At 42.6% G+C, this 20,771-nt stretch overlaps 1 protein-coding gene across 1 annotated transcript; it reads right to left on the minus strand.

Moving 5' to 3' along the window:
- Positions 1-53: 53 nt before the first annotated feature.
- Positions 54-7,403, minus strand: phf6 (PHD finger protein 6). The gene is made up of 11 exons (XM_014212852.2): positions 7,243-7,403; positions 5,328-5,524; positions 3,681-3,785; positions 3,339-3,472; positions 3,203-3,249; positions 2,889-3,055; positions 2,663-2,803; positions 2,354-2,458; positions 1,873-2,006; positions 1,492-1,624; positions 54-1,381 (listed from the first exon to the last, which is right to left on the minus strand). The coding sequence occupies exons 2-10, from the start codon at positions 5,457-5,459 to the stop codon at positions 1,492-1,494; spliced, it is 1,098 nt and encodes a 365-aa protein (XP_014068327.2). The 5' UTR covers positions 5,460-5,524; positions 7,243-7,403; the 3' UTR covers positions 54-1,381.
- Positions 7,404-20,771: the final 13,368 nt, after the last annotated feature.

Below are 20,771 nucleotides of genomic sequence, written 5' to 3' on the forward strand. Positions count from 1 at the left end.
CCATTCTAAATCAACAGTACCGTTTTAAATTGAAATGCTCCAAAACAATGATACATGTTAAACCTGCTTTTCTGTGCAGCGGACTGTATTCCGTTTTTATTGCCAACAATAAACTTTCTTCAAACGATATATAGCCTGGATAGGGATCAAGGTTTAACTAAACACAGACTACCATTTAGACAACTAGCCGGTTGAACCCAGAAGACGTTGTTGTTGACTGGGGTACTGCTGAAGGGCCTTCTTGCTCTGGTCAACATCCAGGTATCTGTGACATTCCTCACCCTATTATCTGACCATAACAAAACTCCTCCAATCCCAAAGCGTCCATCAACAACCACTATTTGTGAGGCATCTTATATTGATCTGGCAGTTTAAAAGTAAAAATGAAAAAAAAATCATATTTGGAAGCTTTCGAAATAACATGCCTGGTAAAATATTAAAATCATAAAATGAAAAGGAATACTGCCACCTGCTGGACAACATCAAAATGTTTTTTTCTTGGTTTCTTATGTTGGACAAAAACATTTCAGCAGTATAATAAGTGTAATACAAAATGTATATTGTAGCCTGTAATTGTAACCCTTCACAAATACAATAGTGGATGCTGAGAAAATGAGAATAGCACAAAAACTTAAGTCAATATTTTTTCCTTATAAAGAAGTCTGCATGGGCATGTTGGAGCAATACAGAACATGAATAAACAATCTAAAGTGCTGCATGCTAGCAGATTAACTTTAATCCTGACTGACTATAAAGAAAGCCACAAATATTCAATAGTATTCATGATTATGATATAGTTGTCAAACAATACACTTTTTTTTTTAGAGAAGTAAAAAAGGAATTTCTTGAGAGAGATTACAGCTACAACAAAGTAAATCAAATTCCATAATTAGGAAGAGACTGGGGGAAAAAATCTACAATATTACAAGGCAGCCTCCTTGAAGAAGAGCTAGAGGAAGAATAATATTGTTTGTATAGGACTAGAATGCTGTGGGGCACATGGGAAGCAAGATACAATGAATGTCGATAACTTTGTCGAGTCATGTCTTCTTTAAGAGCAATACAACATGTATTACAGGGAGACCACAACTCTCATGCTTCGTCTTTTACCCAGCAGCAGTGTTTTGCTCTTAGTACTCCAGTCCGGCCGTGCCATTTCTCATCCATGAAACTTAACAATACGAAAGAGGTTTGTGAAGAAGCCAGGGGCTGACATGTTCACATCTGGCAGGGGTGTGTGTGTCTGATGTTTGAAGAAACTGAAATGGTGAATGAGGGGGCTGGCAGTGGCCCCCTACTTCGGGAGAAGAACGCAATAGAAAAATATCTTTGCTCCATCTTGGATATCCCCTCTTCTTATCCTGCAATCCTTAACCATCACCTGTGAAGGGAGTACATTGACATCAGCCGTATACCAGATACTTGATAGCTGCTGGCCTATTGGTACTTATTCATCACCATTTGATCCAGGCAGGTGTGACAGTGCCATACCTAGTTGCCATTGATTTGTGGCGGAGGCAGCGTTCCCCCGTGATCAATTGCCGCCCTCTCTCTGTTGCGACTCTCCCTCTCTTCATCCTCCTCATCCCGCTCCTCATTCCCACTGTGATTCTTACAGTACAGCCTGGAGAAGAGAAAATAGGGTAATGTCAACTTAGATTTTTACGACAGTTACATATCATTACAGACAGGAATATTAACTTGAGGATTATAATTGAGGTCTGTCAGGAGCAAATAAATTATACTTTATCTAAGTAGTTGCAATGTAATTAATCACCAACAGCAAACTAAGTGTTTATTTTATGAACCAGAAGAAAACTATCCATAGGTGAGGACTTGACACCTGAAAATGAGAAAGCAGAGGGGTCTCACTTGTAGATGCCACGAGCCATGTTCTCTATGTACTTGGCCTTGTCCTGCAGGCCGCAGTGATAATGATAGGTCTTCACACAGGCTTTGATCTCACAGCCAATAGTGGCTCCCAACTGGGTACACAGGGTACATTTCTGGAAGAGACCATCAATACACATTTACATTTTTGTAATTTAGCAGACGCTCTTATCGAGAGCAACTTAGTCAGTGCATTCAACTAAGGAAGGTACATCCATAGAACTATAATACTAATTTAATAGGATCTCTATGGGTACATCAATCTGATTGGTAATACAACAGCAGGTCTCTGATATAGCATTGGCGACTTTCAAGGATCTTCCCCCATATTCTGTAGAAATGCATTAAAATTCTCTGCAAATAAAATATTATTAGTTGCTAGTGCTAGTAAGCTACTTGTCCCACTGAGCAACCTTTGCATCTTCACATTACCATACTACAGTGCTACCTGCAAGGTTCTCACCATTCTCTTCCCCCTCTTGATTTCCTGGATGACCGTTTTGATGTCAAAGTTCCCAAATTCAGCCCGTGAGGAGGTAGTGAGTTGGACGGTTCCCGATGAGAACAGCTGCCAGGTAGGAGTGACAGACAGGGCAAATCAGAGTATAGCAGCAAATGGATTGTGGATTTTCCAATCCATACATCTTCCCGAAAGTAATGCTTGGACAAGCAATAGTATATAGACCATCTTCAGCAGAACATTTCTTTTTTTCTGTTGAACAATGATTGTTACAGCTTAGTACAGACTGACAAGTGATGAGATAATTCTTACCATGCACTTGTAATGTGCAGCAACCTTTTTTGCGTTATCTGCATGGAGCACGCCCCGCATCTCGTTCTCCTCCTCTCCGGAGTGGCAGAAGCCACAGCGCTGGCCACCGTCCCCAGAGCCCCTCAGAGGGGACCTGTCCCTCTGAAAGACAGACACACAGCTCAGGATACATGTTCAGGGCAAATGTTTTGTATGTGGGTGTGTGTGTGTGTGTGTGTGGTCTTACATGCGAGGAGCTCTCATCATCTACACCTTGAGAGGAGGTCGAGCGTGTGTCCTCTGATTGGCCACGGGATCCAACTTTGATTCGCTCTTTCTCTAATCTCCCACGCCCCCTACTCCGTGGAGGGGAGGAGTCTGAGTCATTGGCAACACTTCCTTGTTCCTGTTCATCTGAAAAATATAAAATTGGATACATCAATACACCGGCAATTCACCCTCAACAACAGTATAGACTTATCCCCGTGTTCTACTTTAAAAGTGTCTAAAGAAAAGCCATCCCTTGTGTGCTGAGCATCATATAGAAGAGAAGTTAGATACCTTCACTGGCATCCTGGGAGGCATCCCGGTGCTTGCGACAATACACACTACATCCAAAGACAGAAATATTAGGATCATTTTTAACAGAAATGTCAAGCTAAATGTTTTAATAAGGTTATGTACACAGGGCACTTACAGGTAGCTCCCTTGTGAGGGATTCTCTTTGACCTGGGCTTTGTCCCATACTGCGCAGTAGTAGTGATATGTCCGCCGGCATGTCTTCACATCACAGCCAACAGTGGCACCAGGCCGATGGCAGGACCAACACATCTGAAGGGGAGGAGAAGAACCAGACCTCCCATCTCACTAGCTGAACCTGGCAACTCACCGTGGTATGAGTCCTAAAAGGCACACCATTCCCTATATCGTGCACTAGTTGACCAGACTTGCCGTAGTGCACTAATAGGTATTAGGGTGCCATCTAGAAACACATTCCAAATGTGAGGACATGTGGGAATATCTTGCTATGGAGACTCACAAGTTTATTCCCTCTCTTGATCTCCTTTCTCACGTCCTGGACAGAAAACCCCCCGATGTTCTCGTTGCAGTCTGAGTGAGATGTAACCAGGGCGGAGGAGAAAAGCTGCACAGGGCAATGACAAAATCATTCAACAGAATACATGGACAACACAAGCAATAACTATGTTCTACTTCTCAGAGAGCAGAATTAGGGCTGGCACTACTACCATGTAACTGACAGTTATAGATGAAGACTTTAGAAAATAAAATAAGTCAGAACCATTTTTAAATAGTTTTGTAACAGCTGACTGAAGACGGGATGGCTGGGCATTCATGCAGTCGAGTCCGTTTCAGTGGTGACACGGACTCTTAATGTGATGAAACTTTTTTGCTCCTTGCTGAAACAAGCAAGTTGTAGTTGAAAATGAGTCTTCGGTTGCCTAGGCAACACCACCCTCCCTGCAGCAGCAGCACACATAGAAATATCATTAATAGAACAGGCTTGGAACCTCTAACCCTGGCAATTTGACTGGTAAACTCATGGGTACACTCGCAAAGGCTGCCTGTTATTTATATATAAATTCCATAGTAATGTAATATGTTCATTCAAATTATGTTAACTGATGTGGCTCAGCGGACAGATTATTTTATTTTTTATGCCAGTTTTGTAATCACAGCACTTACTGATTGGTACTTCCTGTTTTGCTCCTCGCAATAACCACCAGTCCACCCATTATGCAATCATTGACTTGAATGGGGATGCCTGTTCTATTCATTCTATTTCTATGGCAGCACATGCAGTTAGGAGTGGTGAGGAGAAAATGTGAGTCTTTTTTTCGGGGGGGTTATTATGGTGGCCGCGGACTGGCCAATTACCATCAACCAAAATTCCATGACCGTCAAAGCCCTAAGAAGAATAAGGTTTCACAACTGAGACACAATGCTAATCGGAATAATATGCTACAATATAGAAACATATGATTGTAGGGCCAGGATGATACCAGTATTGCAATAACTATTCTATGGCAAAAATTAAAACACAAATCAGACCATACTGTTTCGTCCTGATAAAAACCTGCTGTATGCAAAATAGTGTGTGCTGTAGCTAGGAAATAAATACATGTAACTCTGGATGACAACAATGTTTGTTTCCAACATTAGGGTGGTTTTCCTAAAGAAGTTCAATCCGCTTCGAGTTTAGTTTCCTTGCCACGATAATAATGAGTATCGTGATACTGGTATCATCCCGGCCCTATATGATTGCTTTTGTAACAGTGTTGCTTACATCCCTCTCCTTGCCCCATCCTGGGCTCAAACCAGGGACCCTCTGAACACAATGACAACTGACACCCACGAAGCATCGTAACCAGTCACTCCACAAAAGCTGAGCAAGGGAAACAACTACATAAAGGTCTCAGAGCGAGTGACGTCACTGATAACAAGCAAGCCATTTCACATCGGCTACACCTACAGTGTCTCAAAACTCAGTGGTTCACAATGATCTGTTTTTTAACCTATAACATGGATATCAATACTGTCATATTGTGGAGTGACACTTAAATATGGTTTTATATGATAGTTAAATTGGTTGGCATTGAGAAACCCTTATGGATGGCCAAAACATACAGTAGTCAGTGCTATACCACCGACTGGGGGTTCTTCTCACCATGCACTTATGGTGGGCTGCCACCTTCTGGTTGTCCGACACTAGCAGCTGTCCACACTCCTTGTCCCGGTTCGTCCTGCAGAAGGCACATTTTCGCAGCTTTGCTGCCGCTCCCTTCCTCTGTGCCGACATGGTCGGTCTCTCTCACAAACTCTAGTCGTCTCCTGTATCGTCTCTGTGACAGTCAGTGAGCTCTTCTGTTCGTAAGAGGGACAGAAAGAACAAGAGGTAATCATTTGATAGCAGCATCAAGTTGACCTTGTTAGTAAACCCCAATAGATACTATAGATTACACTAGACAGGGAAGGTACAGGTTGATTGCTGTCAGTGAATATTTCTTTTTACATTTTATTAAAATGTAACCTTTTTTACTAGGCAAGACAGTTAAGAACACATTTTTATTTGCAATGATGGCCTACTGGGGAACAGTGGGTTAACTGCCTTGTTCATGGGCAGAACAACCTTGTCAGCTCGAAGATTCAATCCAGCAACCTTTCGGTTACTGGCCCACTGCTCTAACCACTAGGCTACCTGCCAGATAATGATATCTGAAGGTATTATTAAAGAAAACTGTTAAGGCCCTCCAAGTTCCTAAAATCTAGGCCTACATATGAAACCATACCGTTGTTGGTTGCTGGAGGTGCCGTACTGTGTTTCATGGACACATTTCTAACATGTTGTGTAATCATCAGTGAAACAAAAGGTGAATTTGGAGACTTGGATACTAATAAAGTAGGGGTGGGCCTGTGGAACATTTCTCCTGTTTTTTTGGATGATAAGCCCCTTGGCTACTGCCAATTCCATTGTTGGTGTAGGTGTGGTGTATCTGTGTGTACATGCATGTGTTGGAAGAAAAGAAAAACAGAAAAAAAGTCAAGTAAATTGTTGAAAGACTGTAGAATACATTTTATGATCTAGAAGTGTAGAGGGCAAAATCTGCAATTTACCCCAGGAACAGCTATATTGTCATAAATCAACAATAATCTATTAAAAAATAAATTACAATAACTCGTAGAATTCATTAGGTTAAGATATAATATTTTAATAGGAAATGGAGACATTACATACAAACACTGAAAAGTGAGAGGTCCTGATCACAAAAATCTGAAATACACCAGAAAAATTAAAGGTAAAAGTTGTATTTCCCAGTAACATTCAATCTCTATAACCTCATGTTCTCCTAATAACGTAACTGGGTGTTTTTAATCACAATGGCATGCACCGCAACGCCTTGGTTTTAAACACAGCTGCCATGATAGCTCAGGAAGAGGATCTCAGCGACGGGCGGCAACAACGCAGCACAACGTGCATGCTCACCAGCCAAGTAAACAACGAAGGATATATAGCTACTAAACTATCAATGAAATCTTCAAGAATTACATACGAAACACAGTGACAGATAGTGCTACGAACAGTTTAGATTAATGATCGGGTTGGTCTGTGTTTTTTTAGGGGGGAACATCGCGTACACAATCTTGTCAAAATACTATTTATTTCAGTGTAAGTTTTGAAATAAAAAAAGGGGTGTGTGTGCCTCTTCCAAACTGTATAAGAACACTACTATTTGGGTACACTGCTCATCGAAAGACGGACACTGTAGGCCCTCGTCGTAGGACAGAAAGGCCCGAACCAGTAAAACAAAGATAGTCCTTTCATTTGTGATCAAAACTAACCTTTTAAACATACTTTATTCTAGTATATTTCTGTTCAGAGTGAAGAGGCGCGGGTAGGTTTTGAGTGCTTTCTACGCAGAGCGCCATACGTGATGTATTCACATTCAGCAGTGAACACGGAGGGACTTCAGCGAGCTTGTCCGTTGGCAATTCCCATCGACCTAAAACCTAACAATAGTTACCTGATAAAAAAAATACCGATCATTCCTTTAGTGCAGTGCCGAAAGATATTTAGATCTTACCAGTCTCTGTGGGATTTTGTCACGTTGCTGTGCTGGATAGAAGGGGTGAAAGTGTGTTCAAGAGTGTGTGTGTAGTTTCCCCCTTTTTTTAATCAGTGATCGCTTGTGTTCGGTTTCAGCACTGCGTAGCATTCGAGTGACGTTGCGCACTGCAACAAAAAAAACTTAAACACGCCCCCACGCTATGCACGCACATTTTCCCCCTGAAAATTATGTACCAAGCGCTGATGCCATTGAACAAATAAGGGAGTGGTCGAAATTTACACCATTGTTACACGGAGGAAAATGGAGGAGGGTCATGCTTTTTCAATTTCAGTCAGGGGGAACATCGTATACAGGGGGAGGGTTTAGTATTTTTTTATTTAGTCCAGGGGAGGGTCATGTAATTTGCAATTGATTAACAAACCTGCTTTGTGGTAATCTAAGCGCTGGCCATACCATTGTAGGTTTAGTGGTGTGTCTGAAATATTTTTGCTATTTCCACAATTAAAAATTATTTGCACAGTGCTGGCGGTGGCACGAAAGGGCTGGGTTTTGATGAATAAACCAGTTGTGGGTGTGTAGAGGCTTGGCCCCTCACTGGTTAATCAGAACGTGCTTCATGACTATAAATGTTGTTCCTTCAAGTCCGGATTCTCCAACATTTGGCCCCCCAAGGTCTCTTCGCTATTTTTTTTTTATAATTGTATTTTTTATTGGACATAATAGACTAAAAACACCAGGAAATCAGCTCCAAGTGATTTTAATTTGAGAAATCTGTTCCCAAGAATTCCCACGCATAATAGAGAGAAATGTGATCGTAATTATGTTCCAGCCCCCCGACCATCCACACAAGAAAAAAATCATCCCACAGCTGAATCTAGTTGACAATCCCTGCTTCAAGTTGTGTATTTATGGAATTTTATGTATTGCTTTGGAATCAACTCCAATTACAATGTTGGTCCGTTATAGTTTGTTAAAGAAACGAATAACAAAATGAAGACCCATCCCATCTTTTCTAAATACAGTACCAGTCAAAAGTTTGGACACACCCACTCATTCAAGGTTTTTTCTTTATTTTTACTATTTTATACATTGTAGAATAATCGTGAAGACATCAAAACTATGAAATAACACATATGGAATAAAGTAGTAACCCAAAAAGTGTTGAAAAAAAATCTAAACATATTTTATATTTGAGATTCTTCAAAGTAGCCACCATTTCCCTTGATGACAGCTTTGCACACTCTTGGCATTCTCTCAACCAGCTTCACCTGTAGTGCTTTTCCAACAGTCTTGAAGGAGTTCCCACATATGCTGAGCACTTGTTGGCTACATTTCATTCACTCTGCGGTCCAACTCATCCCAAACCATCTCAATTGGGTTGAAGTCAGGTGATTGTGGAGGCCAGGTCATCTGATGCAGCACTCCATCACTCTCCTTCTTGGTCATATAGCCCTTACACAGCCTGGAGTTTTTGGATCATTGTCCTGTTGAAAAACAAATGACAGTCCCACTAAGCCCAAACCAGATGGGATGGCGTATCACTGCAGAATGCTGTGGTAGCCATGCTGGTTAAGTGTAACTTGAATTCTAAACAAATCACAGACGGTGTCACCAGCAAAGCACCCCCACACCTTCACATCTCCTCCTCCATGCTTCAAGGTGGGAACCACACATTCGGAGATCATCTGTTCACCTACTTTGCGTCTCACAAAGACACGGCTATTGGACCATTTCCACTGGTCTAAGATCCATTGCTCATGTTTCTTGGCCCAAGCAAGTCTCCTCTTCTTATTGATGTCCTTTAGTAGTGGTTTCTTTGCAGCAATTTGACCATGAAGGCCTGATTCACACAGTCTCCTCTGAACAGTTGATGTTGAGATGTGTCTGTTACTTGAACTCTGTGAAGCATTTATTTGGGCTGCAATTTCTGAGGCTGGTAACTCTAATGAACTTATCCTCTGCAGCAGAGGTAACTCTGGGTCTTCTTTTCCTGTGGCGGTCCTCATGAGAGCCAGTTTCATCATAGCGCTTGATGGTTTTTGCGACTGCACTTGAAGAAACTTTCAAAGTTCTTTAAATTTTCCGCATTGACCTTCATGTCTTAAAAGTTAATTTGTGAAATTTCTTTCCTTCTTAATGCGTTTGAGCCAATCAATGGTGTTGTGACAAGGTAGGAGTGGTATACAGAAGATAGCCCTATTTGGTAAAAGACCAAGTCAATATTATGGCAAGAACAGCTCAAATAAGCAAAGAAAAACTACAGTCCATCATTCATTTAATACAGGATCGGTGTGTCCCCCGCGGGAAGGTTGAGCTAACGTAGGCTAATGTGATTAGCATGAGGTTGTAAGTAACATGAACATTTCCCAGGACATAGACATATCTGATATGGGCAGAAAGCTTAAATTCTTGTTGATCTAACTGCACTGTCCGATTTACAGTAGCTATTACAGTGAAAGAATACCATGCTATTGTTTGAGGAGAGTGCACAGTTAAGAACTTGAAAATATATTAATAAACCAATTGGGCACATTTGGGCAGTCTTGATACAACATTTTGAACAGAAATGCAATGGTTCATTGAATCAGTCTAAAACGTTGCTCATACACTGCTGCCATCTAGTGGCCAAAATCTAAATTGCACCTGGGCTGGAATAATACATTATGGCCTTTCTCTTGCATTTCAAAGGTGATGAAAAAAACAAAAAAAGCGCATGTTTTTTTATTTGTATTATCTTTAACCAGATCTAATGTGCTATATTATCCTACATTAATTTTACATTTCCACAAACTTCAAAGTTTTTCCTTTCAAATGGTATCAAGAATATGCATATCCTTGCTTCAGATCCAGAGCTACAGGCCGTTAGATTTGGGTAGATTTGGGTCATTTTAGGTGAAAGTTGAAAAAAAGTGTCCGATCCTTATTAACAAGGCACACCTGTTAATTTTAATGCATTCCAGGTGACTACCTCATGAAGCTGGTTGAGAGAATGCCAAGAGTGTGCAAAGCCATCATCAAGGCAAAGGGTGGCTACTTTGAAGAATCAAATTCATCAATCAAATGTATTTATAAAGCCCTTTTTACATCAGCTGATGTCACAAAGTGTTATACAGAAACCCAGCCTAAAACCCCAAACAGCAAGCAATGCAGATGTAGAAGCACTGTGGCTAGGAAAAACTGCCTAGAAAGGCAGAAACCTAGAGAGGAACCAGGCTCTGAGGGGTGGCCAGTCCTCTTCTGGCTGTGCCGGGTTGAGATTATAACAGTACATGGCCAAGATGTTCAAGCGTTCATAGATGACCAGCAGGGTCAATTAATAATAATAATCACAGTGGTTGTAGAGGGTGCAACAGGTCAGCAACTCAGGAGTAAATGTCATTTGGCTTTTCATAGCCAAGCATTCAGAGTTAGAGACAGCAGGTGCGGTATCGAGAGAGAGAGTCGAAAACAGCAGGTCTGGGACAAGGTAGCACGTCTGGTGAACAGGTCAGGGTTCCATAGCCGCAGGCAGAACAGTTGAAACTCGAGCAGCAGCACAACCAGGTGGACTGGTGACAGCAAGGAGTCATCAGGCCAGGTAGTCCTGAGGCATGGTCCCAGGGCTAAGGTCCTCCGGGAGGAGAGGGAGAGATAGAGAATTGGAGGGAGCATACTTACATTTACACATGACACCGGATAAGACAGGAGAAATACTCCAGACATAACAGACTGACCCTAGCCCCCGACACATAAACTATTGCATCATAAATACTGGAGGCTGAGACAGGAGGGGTCGGAAGACACTGTGGCCCCAACAATACCCCCCGGACAGGGCCAACCAGGCAGGATATAACCCCACCCACTTTGCCAACCCACCCACTTTTACCCCCCTTTGAAATGTAGAATTATGTTTATTGTGCTAGTGTTTCGAGAAGTGCAGCCAAAACCTTGTAAATGAAGATTACGAATACATAATGAGAAGCTTCTTGTTGAGAGTCCCTCTTGCAAGTAACACATAGGCTACTGGCACTGTTACATAAATCATTGTCGTTACTATAGGCTATATTATACTTAACAAAAATATAAACGCAACATGTAAAGTGTTGGTCCAATGTTTCATGAGCTGAAATGAAAGATCCCAGAAATGTTCCATATACACAAAAAGCTTATTTCTCTCAAATTTTGTGCACACATTTGTTTACATCCCTGTTAGTGAGCATTTCTCATTTGCCAAGATAATCCATGATCAGCATGATCATCACACAGGTGCACCTTGTGCTGGGCATTTAAAAGGCCACTCTAAAATGTGTAGTTTTGTCACACAACACAATGCCACAACACTGCAGGAACATCCAGAAGAGCTGTTGCCAGAGAATTGAATGCTCATTTCTCTACCATAAGCAGTACGTCCAACCGGCCTCACAACCGCAGGCCACGTGTAATCACGCCAGTCCAGGACCTCCACATCCATCTTCTTCACCTGCAGGATTGTCTGAGACTAGCCATCTGGACAGCTGATGAAACTGAGGAGTATTTCTGTCTGTAATAAAGGCCTTTTGTGGGGAAAAACTAATTCTGATTGGCTGGGCCTGGTTCCCCAGTGGGTGAGCCTATGCCCTCCCAAGCTCACCCATGACAGCACCCCTGCCCAATCATGTGAAATCCGTAGATTAGGGCCTAATTCATTTATTTCAATTGATTAATTTCCTTATATGAACTGTAACTCAGTCAAATCGTTAAAATTGTTGCATACTGCGTTTATATTTTTGTTCAGTATATTTCCAACCTTCCTCTTCCTATCTGGCCGCAAGCGAGCTGAGACAGGTAAATTGCCCATCCTTGCACAACAGTTTGAAAATAGCAGAGCACTGACTTTACAGGTTGAAATTGCAAACAAACTGGCGTTTGACACTAGTGCAACCTTAACGCCACCTGAAAATAGAGCCCTGAATGTCATATTGCTCAGTGTTTGAGAATTAGTTACTTATTAAATCTCGATGTGTGCCCAATGCTGCCCCTCATCCATGATTCTCTGCTGGGCATGCAATATCAAGTGAGCCTAGTGTGGTCTCAATCAAATGATCCATAGCCTATACTATTGGCTATAGGTCTAGGCTATACCAAGAGCATGCTCAGAAAAGCACAGAGCAAAGTTATATTTTTAAGAAAATGTACTTCCTTCCCTGAAATTTTGCGCTTCTGAGATGGTGTATATAAAACAAAGCTACGCTGCATTACACACTGCAGTGGATAGGCTATCAGAAATCATGAGCCCTGGCCAAAAAAGGCAATATCTGTGTGTGAGGACTATGCCTACCTGTTCAGTTTGAGAGGGAGAGCACGAAGATGAGAAGGAGGACCTGAGGTAAGCTTGCTACTGCTATAATTGATTTGAATAAAAACAATATGTTTCATTGCCCATAATGAAGCTATTTATATGACTCACAATGATCCATATTCAAGTAATTTGTGGCGATTTTTAGCATGTAAATCTTGCTGGGGCAAAAAATAAAAATAAAATAATGCATGCCAGCAAAGCCACTACACAACACAACACTAAACAAAACATTAATTGCACTATAACGGTGACAATCGGTGCCCACAAACTGTTAGGGCCTACATAAAGCTGTCCCAACAGCAAAGTCCCAACAGCAGTCCCAACACTTTACCACTGCTATACCTGGCTATCAGCAGAGCCTTGTCTGGCAAAAAAACAGTTAATTCAGCCTCATTTGCTACCTTTTTAAAAAACATCTGATATGGCTGACTTGTTTAAACAAATGTGGTTTCTACTGACAATTGAGATGTACAAATTATGGCATGAGGGAACGACGAGCGGGTAAGAGGCAATCCGTAATTTCAATTAAGACATTAATGAGTAGCTAAGACGGACGTTGTCAATATAACTATTTCTTCAGCACTTTTGAAATGTACAGCGACAGAATTCAGAACATGGGCCGTTCTGACAGTATTCTCCCTGTACACTAAGTCAGAACCATAAGATAAATAACGGGGCCATATAAGCCATATAAGCATTCGCGGACCATATGGCAAGTGTCTTCACTGACATTTTAAACCTATTCCTGACAGAGTCTGTAATACCGGCATGTTTCAAGCAGACCACCATAGTCCCTGTGCCCAAGGAAGCGGAGGTTACCTGCCTAAATGATTACCGCCCGTGGCACTCACGTCGGTAGCCATGAAGTGCATTGAAAGGCTGGTCATGGCTCACATCAACAGCATCCTCTCGGATACCCTAGACCAACTTCCAATTCACATACCACCCCAACAGATCCACAGATGACGCAATCTCAATCACACTCCACACTGCCCTTTCCCACCTGGACAAAAGGAACACCTATGTGAGAATGCTGTTAATTGACTACAGCTCAGCGTTCAACACCATAGGGCCCACGAAGCTCATCACTAAGCTAAGGACCCTGGGACTAAACACCTCCCTCTCCAACTGGATCTTGAACTTCCTGACGGGCCGCCCCCAGGTGGTAAGGGTAGGCAACAACACGTCCTCCACACTGATCCTCAACACTGGGGCCCCTCAGGGATGTGTACTTAGCCCCCTACTGTACTCCCTGTTCACCTACGACTGCGTGGCCAAACACAACTCCAACACCATCATTAAGTTTGCTGATGACACAACAGTGGTAGGCCTGATCACCGACAACAATGAGAGAACATATAGGAAGGAGGTCACAGACCTGGCAGTGTGGTGCCAGGACAACAACCTCTCCCTCAATGTGAGCAAGACAAAGGAGCTGATTGTGGACTACAGGAAAAGGCGGGCCGAACAGGCCCCCATTAACATCGATGGGGCTGTAGTGGAGCGAGTCGAGAGTTTCAAGTTCCTTCGTGTCCACACCAATGAACTACCATGGTCCAAACACACCAAGACAGTCGTGAACAGGGCACGACAACACCTTTTCCCCCCCAAGAGACTGAAAAATTTGGCATGGGTCCCCAGATCCTCAAAAAGTTCTACAGCTGCAGCATCGAGAGCATCATAACCGGTTGCATCACCGCTTGGTATCGCAACTGCTCGGCATCTGACCGTAAGGTGCTACAGAGGGTAGTGCGTATGGCCCAGTACATCACTGGGGCCAAGCTTCCTGCCATCCAGGACCTATATAATAGGCAGTGTCAGAGACTGGCCCAAACAATTGTTAGAGACTCCAGTCACCCAAGTCATAGACTGTTTTCTCTGCTACCACACGGCAAGTGGTACCGGAGTGCCAAGTCTAGGACCAAAAGGCTCCTTAACAGCTTCTACCCCCCAAGTCATAAGACTGCTGAACAATTAATCAAATGGCCACCAGACTATTTAGATTGACACCCCCCCCCTTTTTTTTTGTACACTGCTGCTACTCGCTGTTTATTATCTTTGCATAATCACTTCACCCCTACCTACATGTACCTCGACTAAACTGTACACCCGCACATTGACTCGGTACCGGTACCACCTGTATATAGCCTCGTTATTGTTATTTTATTGTGTTACTTTATATTCTTTTTTACTTTCGTTTATTTGTTAAATATTTTCTTAACTCTACTTGAACTGAGCTTGTAAGTAAGCATTTCACTGTAAGGTCTACACTAGTTGTATTCGGCACATGTGACAAATAAAGTTTGATTTAATTTGAAAGCTCTTACAATATTCGATGATTACATTTCTCTAAAACAGGTTATAGGCTACATGCGCGCGTGCACCACCAAGTCAGAACAGTAGGCGAAAGAGGGGAAAAGGGACAAAATGATTAGCGTGAGGCACATGGGCTACTAACTTCTTACTACACAACATACACTTACAGTTGAAGTCAGATGTTTACATACACTTAGGTTGGAGTCATTAAAATTTGTTTTTCAACCACTCCACAAATTTCTTGTTAACAAACTATAATTTTGGCAAGTCGGTTAGGACATCTACTTTGTGCATGACACAAGTAATTTTTTTCAACAATTGTTTACAGACAGATTATTTCACTTATAATTCACTGTATTACAATTCCAGTGGGTCAGAAGTTTACATACATTAAGTTGAAAGTGCCTTTAAACAGTTTGGAAAATTCCATACAATTATGACATGGCTTTAGAAGGTTCTGATAGGCTAATTGATATAATTTGAGTCAATTGGAGGTGTACCTGTGGATGTATTTCATGGCCTACCTTCAAACTCAGTGCCTCTTTGCTTGACATCATGGGAAAAATCAAATGAAATCAGCCAAGACCTCAGAAAAAAATGGTAGACCTCCATAAGTCTGGTTCATCCTTAGGAGCAATTTCTAAACGCCTGAAGGTACCACATTCATCTGTACAAACAATAGTACGCAAGTATAAACACCATGGGACCACTCAGCCGGCATACCGCTCAGGAAGGAAATGCGTTCTGTCTCCTAGAGATGAACGTACTTTGCTGTGAAAAGTGCAAATCAATTCCAGAACAACAGCAAAGGACCTTGTGAAGATGCCGGAGGAAACAGGTACAAAAGTATCTATATCCACAGTAAAACGAGTCCTATATCGACATAACCTGAAAGGCCGCTCAGCAAGGAAGAAGCCACTGCTCCAAAACCGCCATAAAAAAAGTGCACAAAGATCGTATTTTTTGGAGAAATGTCCTCTGGTCTAATGAAACAAAAATAGAACTGTTTGACCATAATGACCATCGTTATGTTTGGAGGAAAAAGGGGGAGGCTTGCAAGCCGAAGAACACCATCTCAACCGTGAAGCACGGGGGGTGGCAGCATCATGTTGTGGAGGTGCTTTGCTGCAGGAGGGACTGGTGCACTTCATAAAATAGATGGCATCATGAGGGAGGAAAATCATGTGCATATATTGAAGCAATATCTTAAGACATCAGTCAGGAAGTTAAAGCTTGGTCGCAAACGGGTCTTCCAAATGGAAAATGACCCCAAGCATACTTCCAAAGTTGTGGCAGGCTTAAGGACAACAAAGCCAAGGTATTGGAGTGGCCATCACAAAGCCCTGACCTCAATCCTATAGAGAATTTGTGGGCAGAACTGAAAAAGCGTGTGCGAGCAAGGAGGCCTACAAACCTGACTCAGTTACACCAGCTCTGTCAGGAGGAATGGGCCAAAATTCACCCAACTTATTGTGGGAATCTTGTGGAAGACTACCTGAAACGTTTGACCCAAGTTAAAGAATTTAAAGGCAATGCTACCAAATACTAACTGAGTGTATGTAAACTTCTGACCCACTGGGAATGTGATGAAAGAAATAACACCTGAAATAAATAATTCTCTCTACTATTATTCTGACATTTCACATTCTTAAAATAAAGTGGTGATCCTAACTGACTTAAGGCAGGGAATTCTTACTAGGATTAAATGTCAGGAATTGTGAAAAACTGAGTTTAAATATATTTAGCAAAGGTGTATGTAAACTTCCGACTTCAACTGTAGTGTTACTTTCTTAGCTACAGTATACATATCTCCCTGGCATATTACGTCATTTTTGCAGCAGCATACAATACATTTTTGGACTCACCTTGTGCTCACTTCCTTCCAAACCACTCATTGTTGAATTTGCGATTTCCAACTTGTTGTGTAATGTTTATGTCCAATGGCCGATGAGCACCGATACATTTTTATTTATAATTTCTAATCATTATTTATCTTCATATGACAAGGATTGAAAAGGATTTTGCTAGTAGATTGTCGACTTGATTCATGATGATAACTGCTAGCTAAGATTTTGAAAGTATGATGTTGACATGATCAGTCCAATCAAAGCTACTGTACATATAATGTGATTTGACATAATTTTACCTGTGGCCAATGACATTGAGACTTCTTGGATGGGCACTTCTAATGTATCTCTATGTCAATACCCAAAGGGCTCGAATTCTCAAGGGCTCCCCTTAGACTTCTCAAAACAGGTGGGGCCACTGCTTTGTTACTTTGAAGCAGCGGATGCGGAGATGGTTACTAACTACAAGAGGGCTTTGTGTTGGAGCCTATTTCTTCCTATTCAAGAAATAAGAGGTAGGCCTACCTGTTTGACAGACTAAATTATAGTTTAATATCCATAGATTTTGTCAGCAAATTTCTTCAGTCACCATGAACTCCTTAAATATCTCAGTGTCAGTGAGTGAGGGGCTTGCTTGGTGTGTTAAGTTAAAACTTCTTATGGATGGGTGGCAGTATTGAGTAGCTTGGATGAAGAAGGTGCCCAGAGTAAACTGCCTGCTTCTCAGGCCCAGAAGCTAAGATATGCATATTATTAGTAGATTTGGATAGAAAACACTCTGAAGTTTCTAAAACTGTTTGAATGATGTCTGTGAGTATAACAGAATTCATGTGGCAGGCAAAAACCTGAGAAAAATCCAACCAGGAAGTGTGGAAATCTGAGGCTTGTAGTTTTCAAGTGATTGCCTATCCAGTATACAGTGTCTGTGGGGTCATTTTGCACTTCCTAAGGCTTCCACTAGATGTCAACGGTCTTTAGAACGTTGTTTCATGCTTCTACTGTGAATGGGGAGAGAATAAGAGCCATTGGAATCAGATGACTGAGAAAATGACATGAGCGCAATCGCGCGCACTCCTGTGAGAGTTAGGCGTGTTCCTTTTCATTTCTGAAGACAAAGGAATCGTTCGGTTGGAATATTATGGAAGATTTATGATAAAAACATACTAAAGATTGATTCTATACATCATTTGACATGTTTCTACGAACTGTAATATAACTTTTTTTACTTTTCTTCTGAATTTACTGCGCGAGCACAGTGCATTTGGATTACTCGACTGAACGCGCAAACAAAAAGGAGGTATTTGGACATAAAGGATGGACTTTATCGAACAAAACAAACATTTTTGTGGAACTGGGATTCCTGGGAGTGCATTCTGATGAAGATCATCAAGGTAAGTGAATATTTATAATGGTATTTTTGACTTCTGTTGACTCCAAAATGGCGGGTATCTGTATGGATTGTTTTGATGTCTGAGTACCTGTACTCAGATTATTGCAAAGTTTGCTTTCGCCGTAAAGCTTTTTTGAAATCTGACACAGCGGTTGCATTAAGGAGAAGTGTATTTTTCATTCTGTGCATAACACTTGTATATTTTATCTAAGTTTATGATAAACATTTCTGTAAATTGATGTGGCTCTCTGCAAAGTCACCGGGGGTTTTGGAGGCAAAACATTACTGAACTTAACGCACCAATGTAAACTGAGATTTTTTTATATAAATATGAACTTTATCGAACAAAACATACATGTATTGTGTAACATGAAGTCCTATGAGTGCCATCTGATGAAGATCATCAAAGGTTAGTGATTAATTTTATCTCTATTTCTGCTTTTTGTGACTCCTCTCTTTGGCTGGAAAATGGCTGTATGTTTTTTTGTGACTAGGTGCTGACCTAACATAATTGTTTGGTGTGCTTTCGCTGTAAAGCCTTTTTGAAATCGGACACTGTGGTTGGATTAATTAGAATCTTATCTTTAAAATGGTGTATAATACTTGTGTGTTTGAGGAATTTTAATTATGAGATTTTTGCTGTTTTGAATTTGGCGCTCTGCACTTTCACTGGCTGTTGTCATATCGATCCCATTAACGGGATTTCAGCCGTAAGAACAGGGCTCGAATTGAGGGGGTGTGTGACAGTATTGTGGCTTTTGTAAAAGAAAATGGCTAAAAGCATAGGCTTACCCCTTGTTGGCTTCAGATTTAGAAAAAATGTAATGGACCTGATTATATAGAGAGATTTACAATGACACTTTAGTCCGCAATGCATTATGCTAGAAGAAACAAGCTGTAAAATGCCGGGGAAAGACGTAAGCAACATACTAATAAATTTTTTTTTAAAAACATTTTATTTTATTTTTCTTCACATTTTCAAACAGTCCATTTATATTTTCCAACAGGGCTATTTTCACGCCCTGACCTGAGAGAGCCTTTTTTATGTCTCTAATTAGATTTGGTCAGGGTGTGATTTGGGTGGGCATTCTATGTCCTTTTTTCTATGCTTTGTATTTCTTTGTTTTGGCCTGATATGACTCTCAATCAGGGACAGCTGTACATCGTTGTCGCTGATTGGGAGTCATACTTAGGCAGCCTGTTTTCCTTTGGGGTTTGTGGGTAGTTAATGTCTGTTTAGTGTGTTAGGATACCTGACAGGACTTTTTGGCTGTTGTTTGTTTTTCCTTTGTGAAGTGCCTTTTTCATCCAAAATAAAAGATGAACAAATTCCACGCTGCACCTTGGTCCTCTTCTTCCAAAGACAGCCGTTACAGAACTACCCACCTACAACGGACCAAGCAGCGTGGTAAGGAGGAGCAGAGGGTTCAGGACTCCTGGACTTGGGAAGAGATACTGGACGGAAAGGGACCCTGGAGACAGGCTGGAGAATACCGCCGCCCGCCGGAGGAGATAGAGGTAGTGAAGGCAGAATGGCATTTCTGGGAGGATCGGCTGGCACGGCAAGAGGAGGAGAGGCAGCCCCAAGATTGTTTTTGGGGGGGGCACACGGGACGGTCGGTGGTGCCGAGGATGGAACCAGTGTCAGTCGGGGTGAAGTTGGAGGTGAGCGAAGGGAGCGAAGCAGAGACAGTGAAGGAGTTGATGGGGAGATTGGAGGAGAGAGATATGAGAGAGCTGCTGTGTTGGTGCATGAGGCACGACATTCGCCCTACGGAGCGTGTCCTCGAATTGATGTCACCTGAGTCAGCTCTCCATACTCGTCCTGAGGTGCGTGCTAGCCGTCTGGTAAAGACTGTGCCAGCCCCACGCACCAGGCCTCCTGTGCGCCTCCCCAGCCCTGCACGTCCTGTGCCTGCACCCACAGCCAGGCCTCCTGCATGTCTCCCCAGCCTGGTGAGTCCTGTGCCTGCGCCCAGAGCCAGGCCTCCTGCAAGTCTCCCCAGCCTGGTCTGTCCTGTGCCTCCTCCACGGACCAGGCCTCCAGTGGGTATCCCCCGCCTGTCTTCCGGCGCAGCCAGAGTCGCCCGCCTGTCTTCCGGCGCAGCCAGAGTCGCCCGCCTGTCTTCCGGCGCAGCCAGAGTCGCCCGCCTGTCTTCCGGCGCAGCCAGAGTCGCCCGCCTGTCTTCCGGCGCAGCCAGAGTCGCCCGCCTGTCTTCCGGCGCAGCCAGAGTCGCCCGCCTGTCTTCCGGCGCAGCCAGAGTCGCCCGCCTGTCTTCCGGCGCAGCCAGAGTCGAGAGACCCCGCTCTAGAGGCGCCACCAAAGTGGGGTGAGCCAGTGGTGGAGTGGGGTCTGCGTCCTGCTCCAGAGCCGCCACAGCGGAGAAATGCCCACCCAGACCCTCCCCTATAGGTTCAGGTTTTGCGGCCGGAGTCCGCACCTTTGGGGGTTACTGTCACACCCTGACCTGGAGCCTTTTTATGTCTCTATTTAGGTTTGGTCAGGGTGTGATTTGGGTGGGCATTCTGTGTCCTTTTTTCTATGCTTTGTATTTCTTTGTTTTGGCCTGGTATGGCTCTCAATCAGGGACAGCTGTACATCGTTGTCGCTGATTGGGAGTCATACTTAGGCAGCCTGTTTTCCTTTGGGGTTTGTGGGTAGTTAATTTCTGTT

The sequence above is a fragment of the Salmo salar genome, chromosome ssa09 (genome assembly GCF_905237065.1).
Source record: "Salmo salar chromosome ssa09, Ssal_v3.1, whole genome shotgun sequence".
NCBI classification, from domain to species: Eukaryota; Metazoa; Chordata; class Actinopteri; order Salmoniformes; family Salmonidae; genus Salmo; species Salmo salar.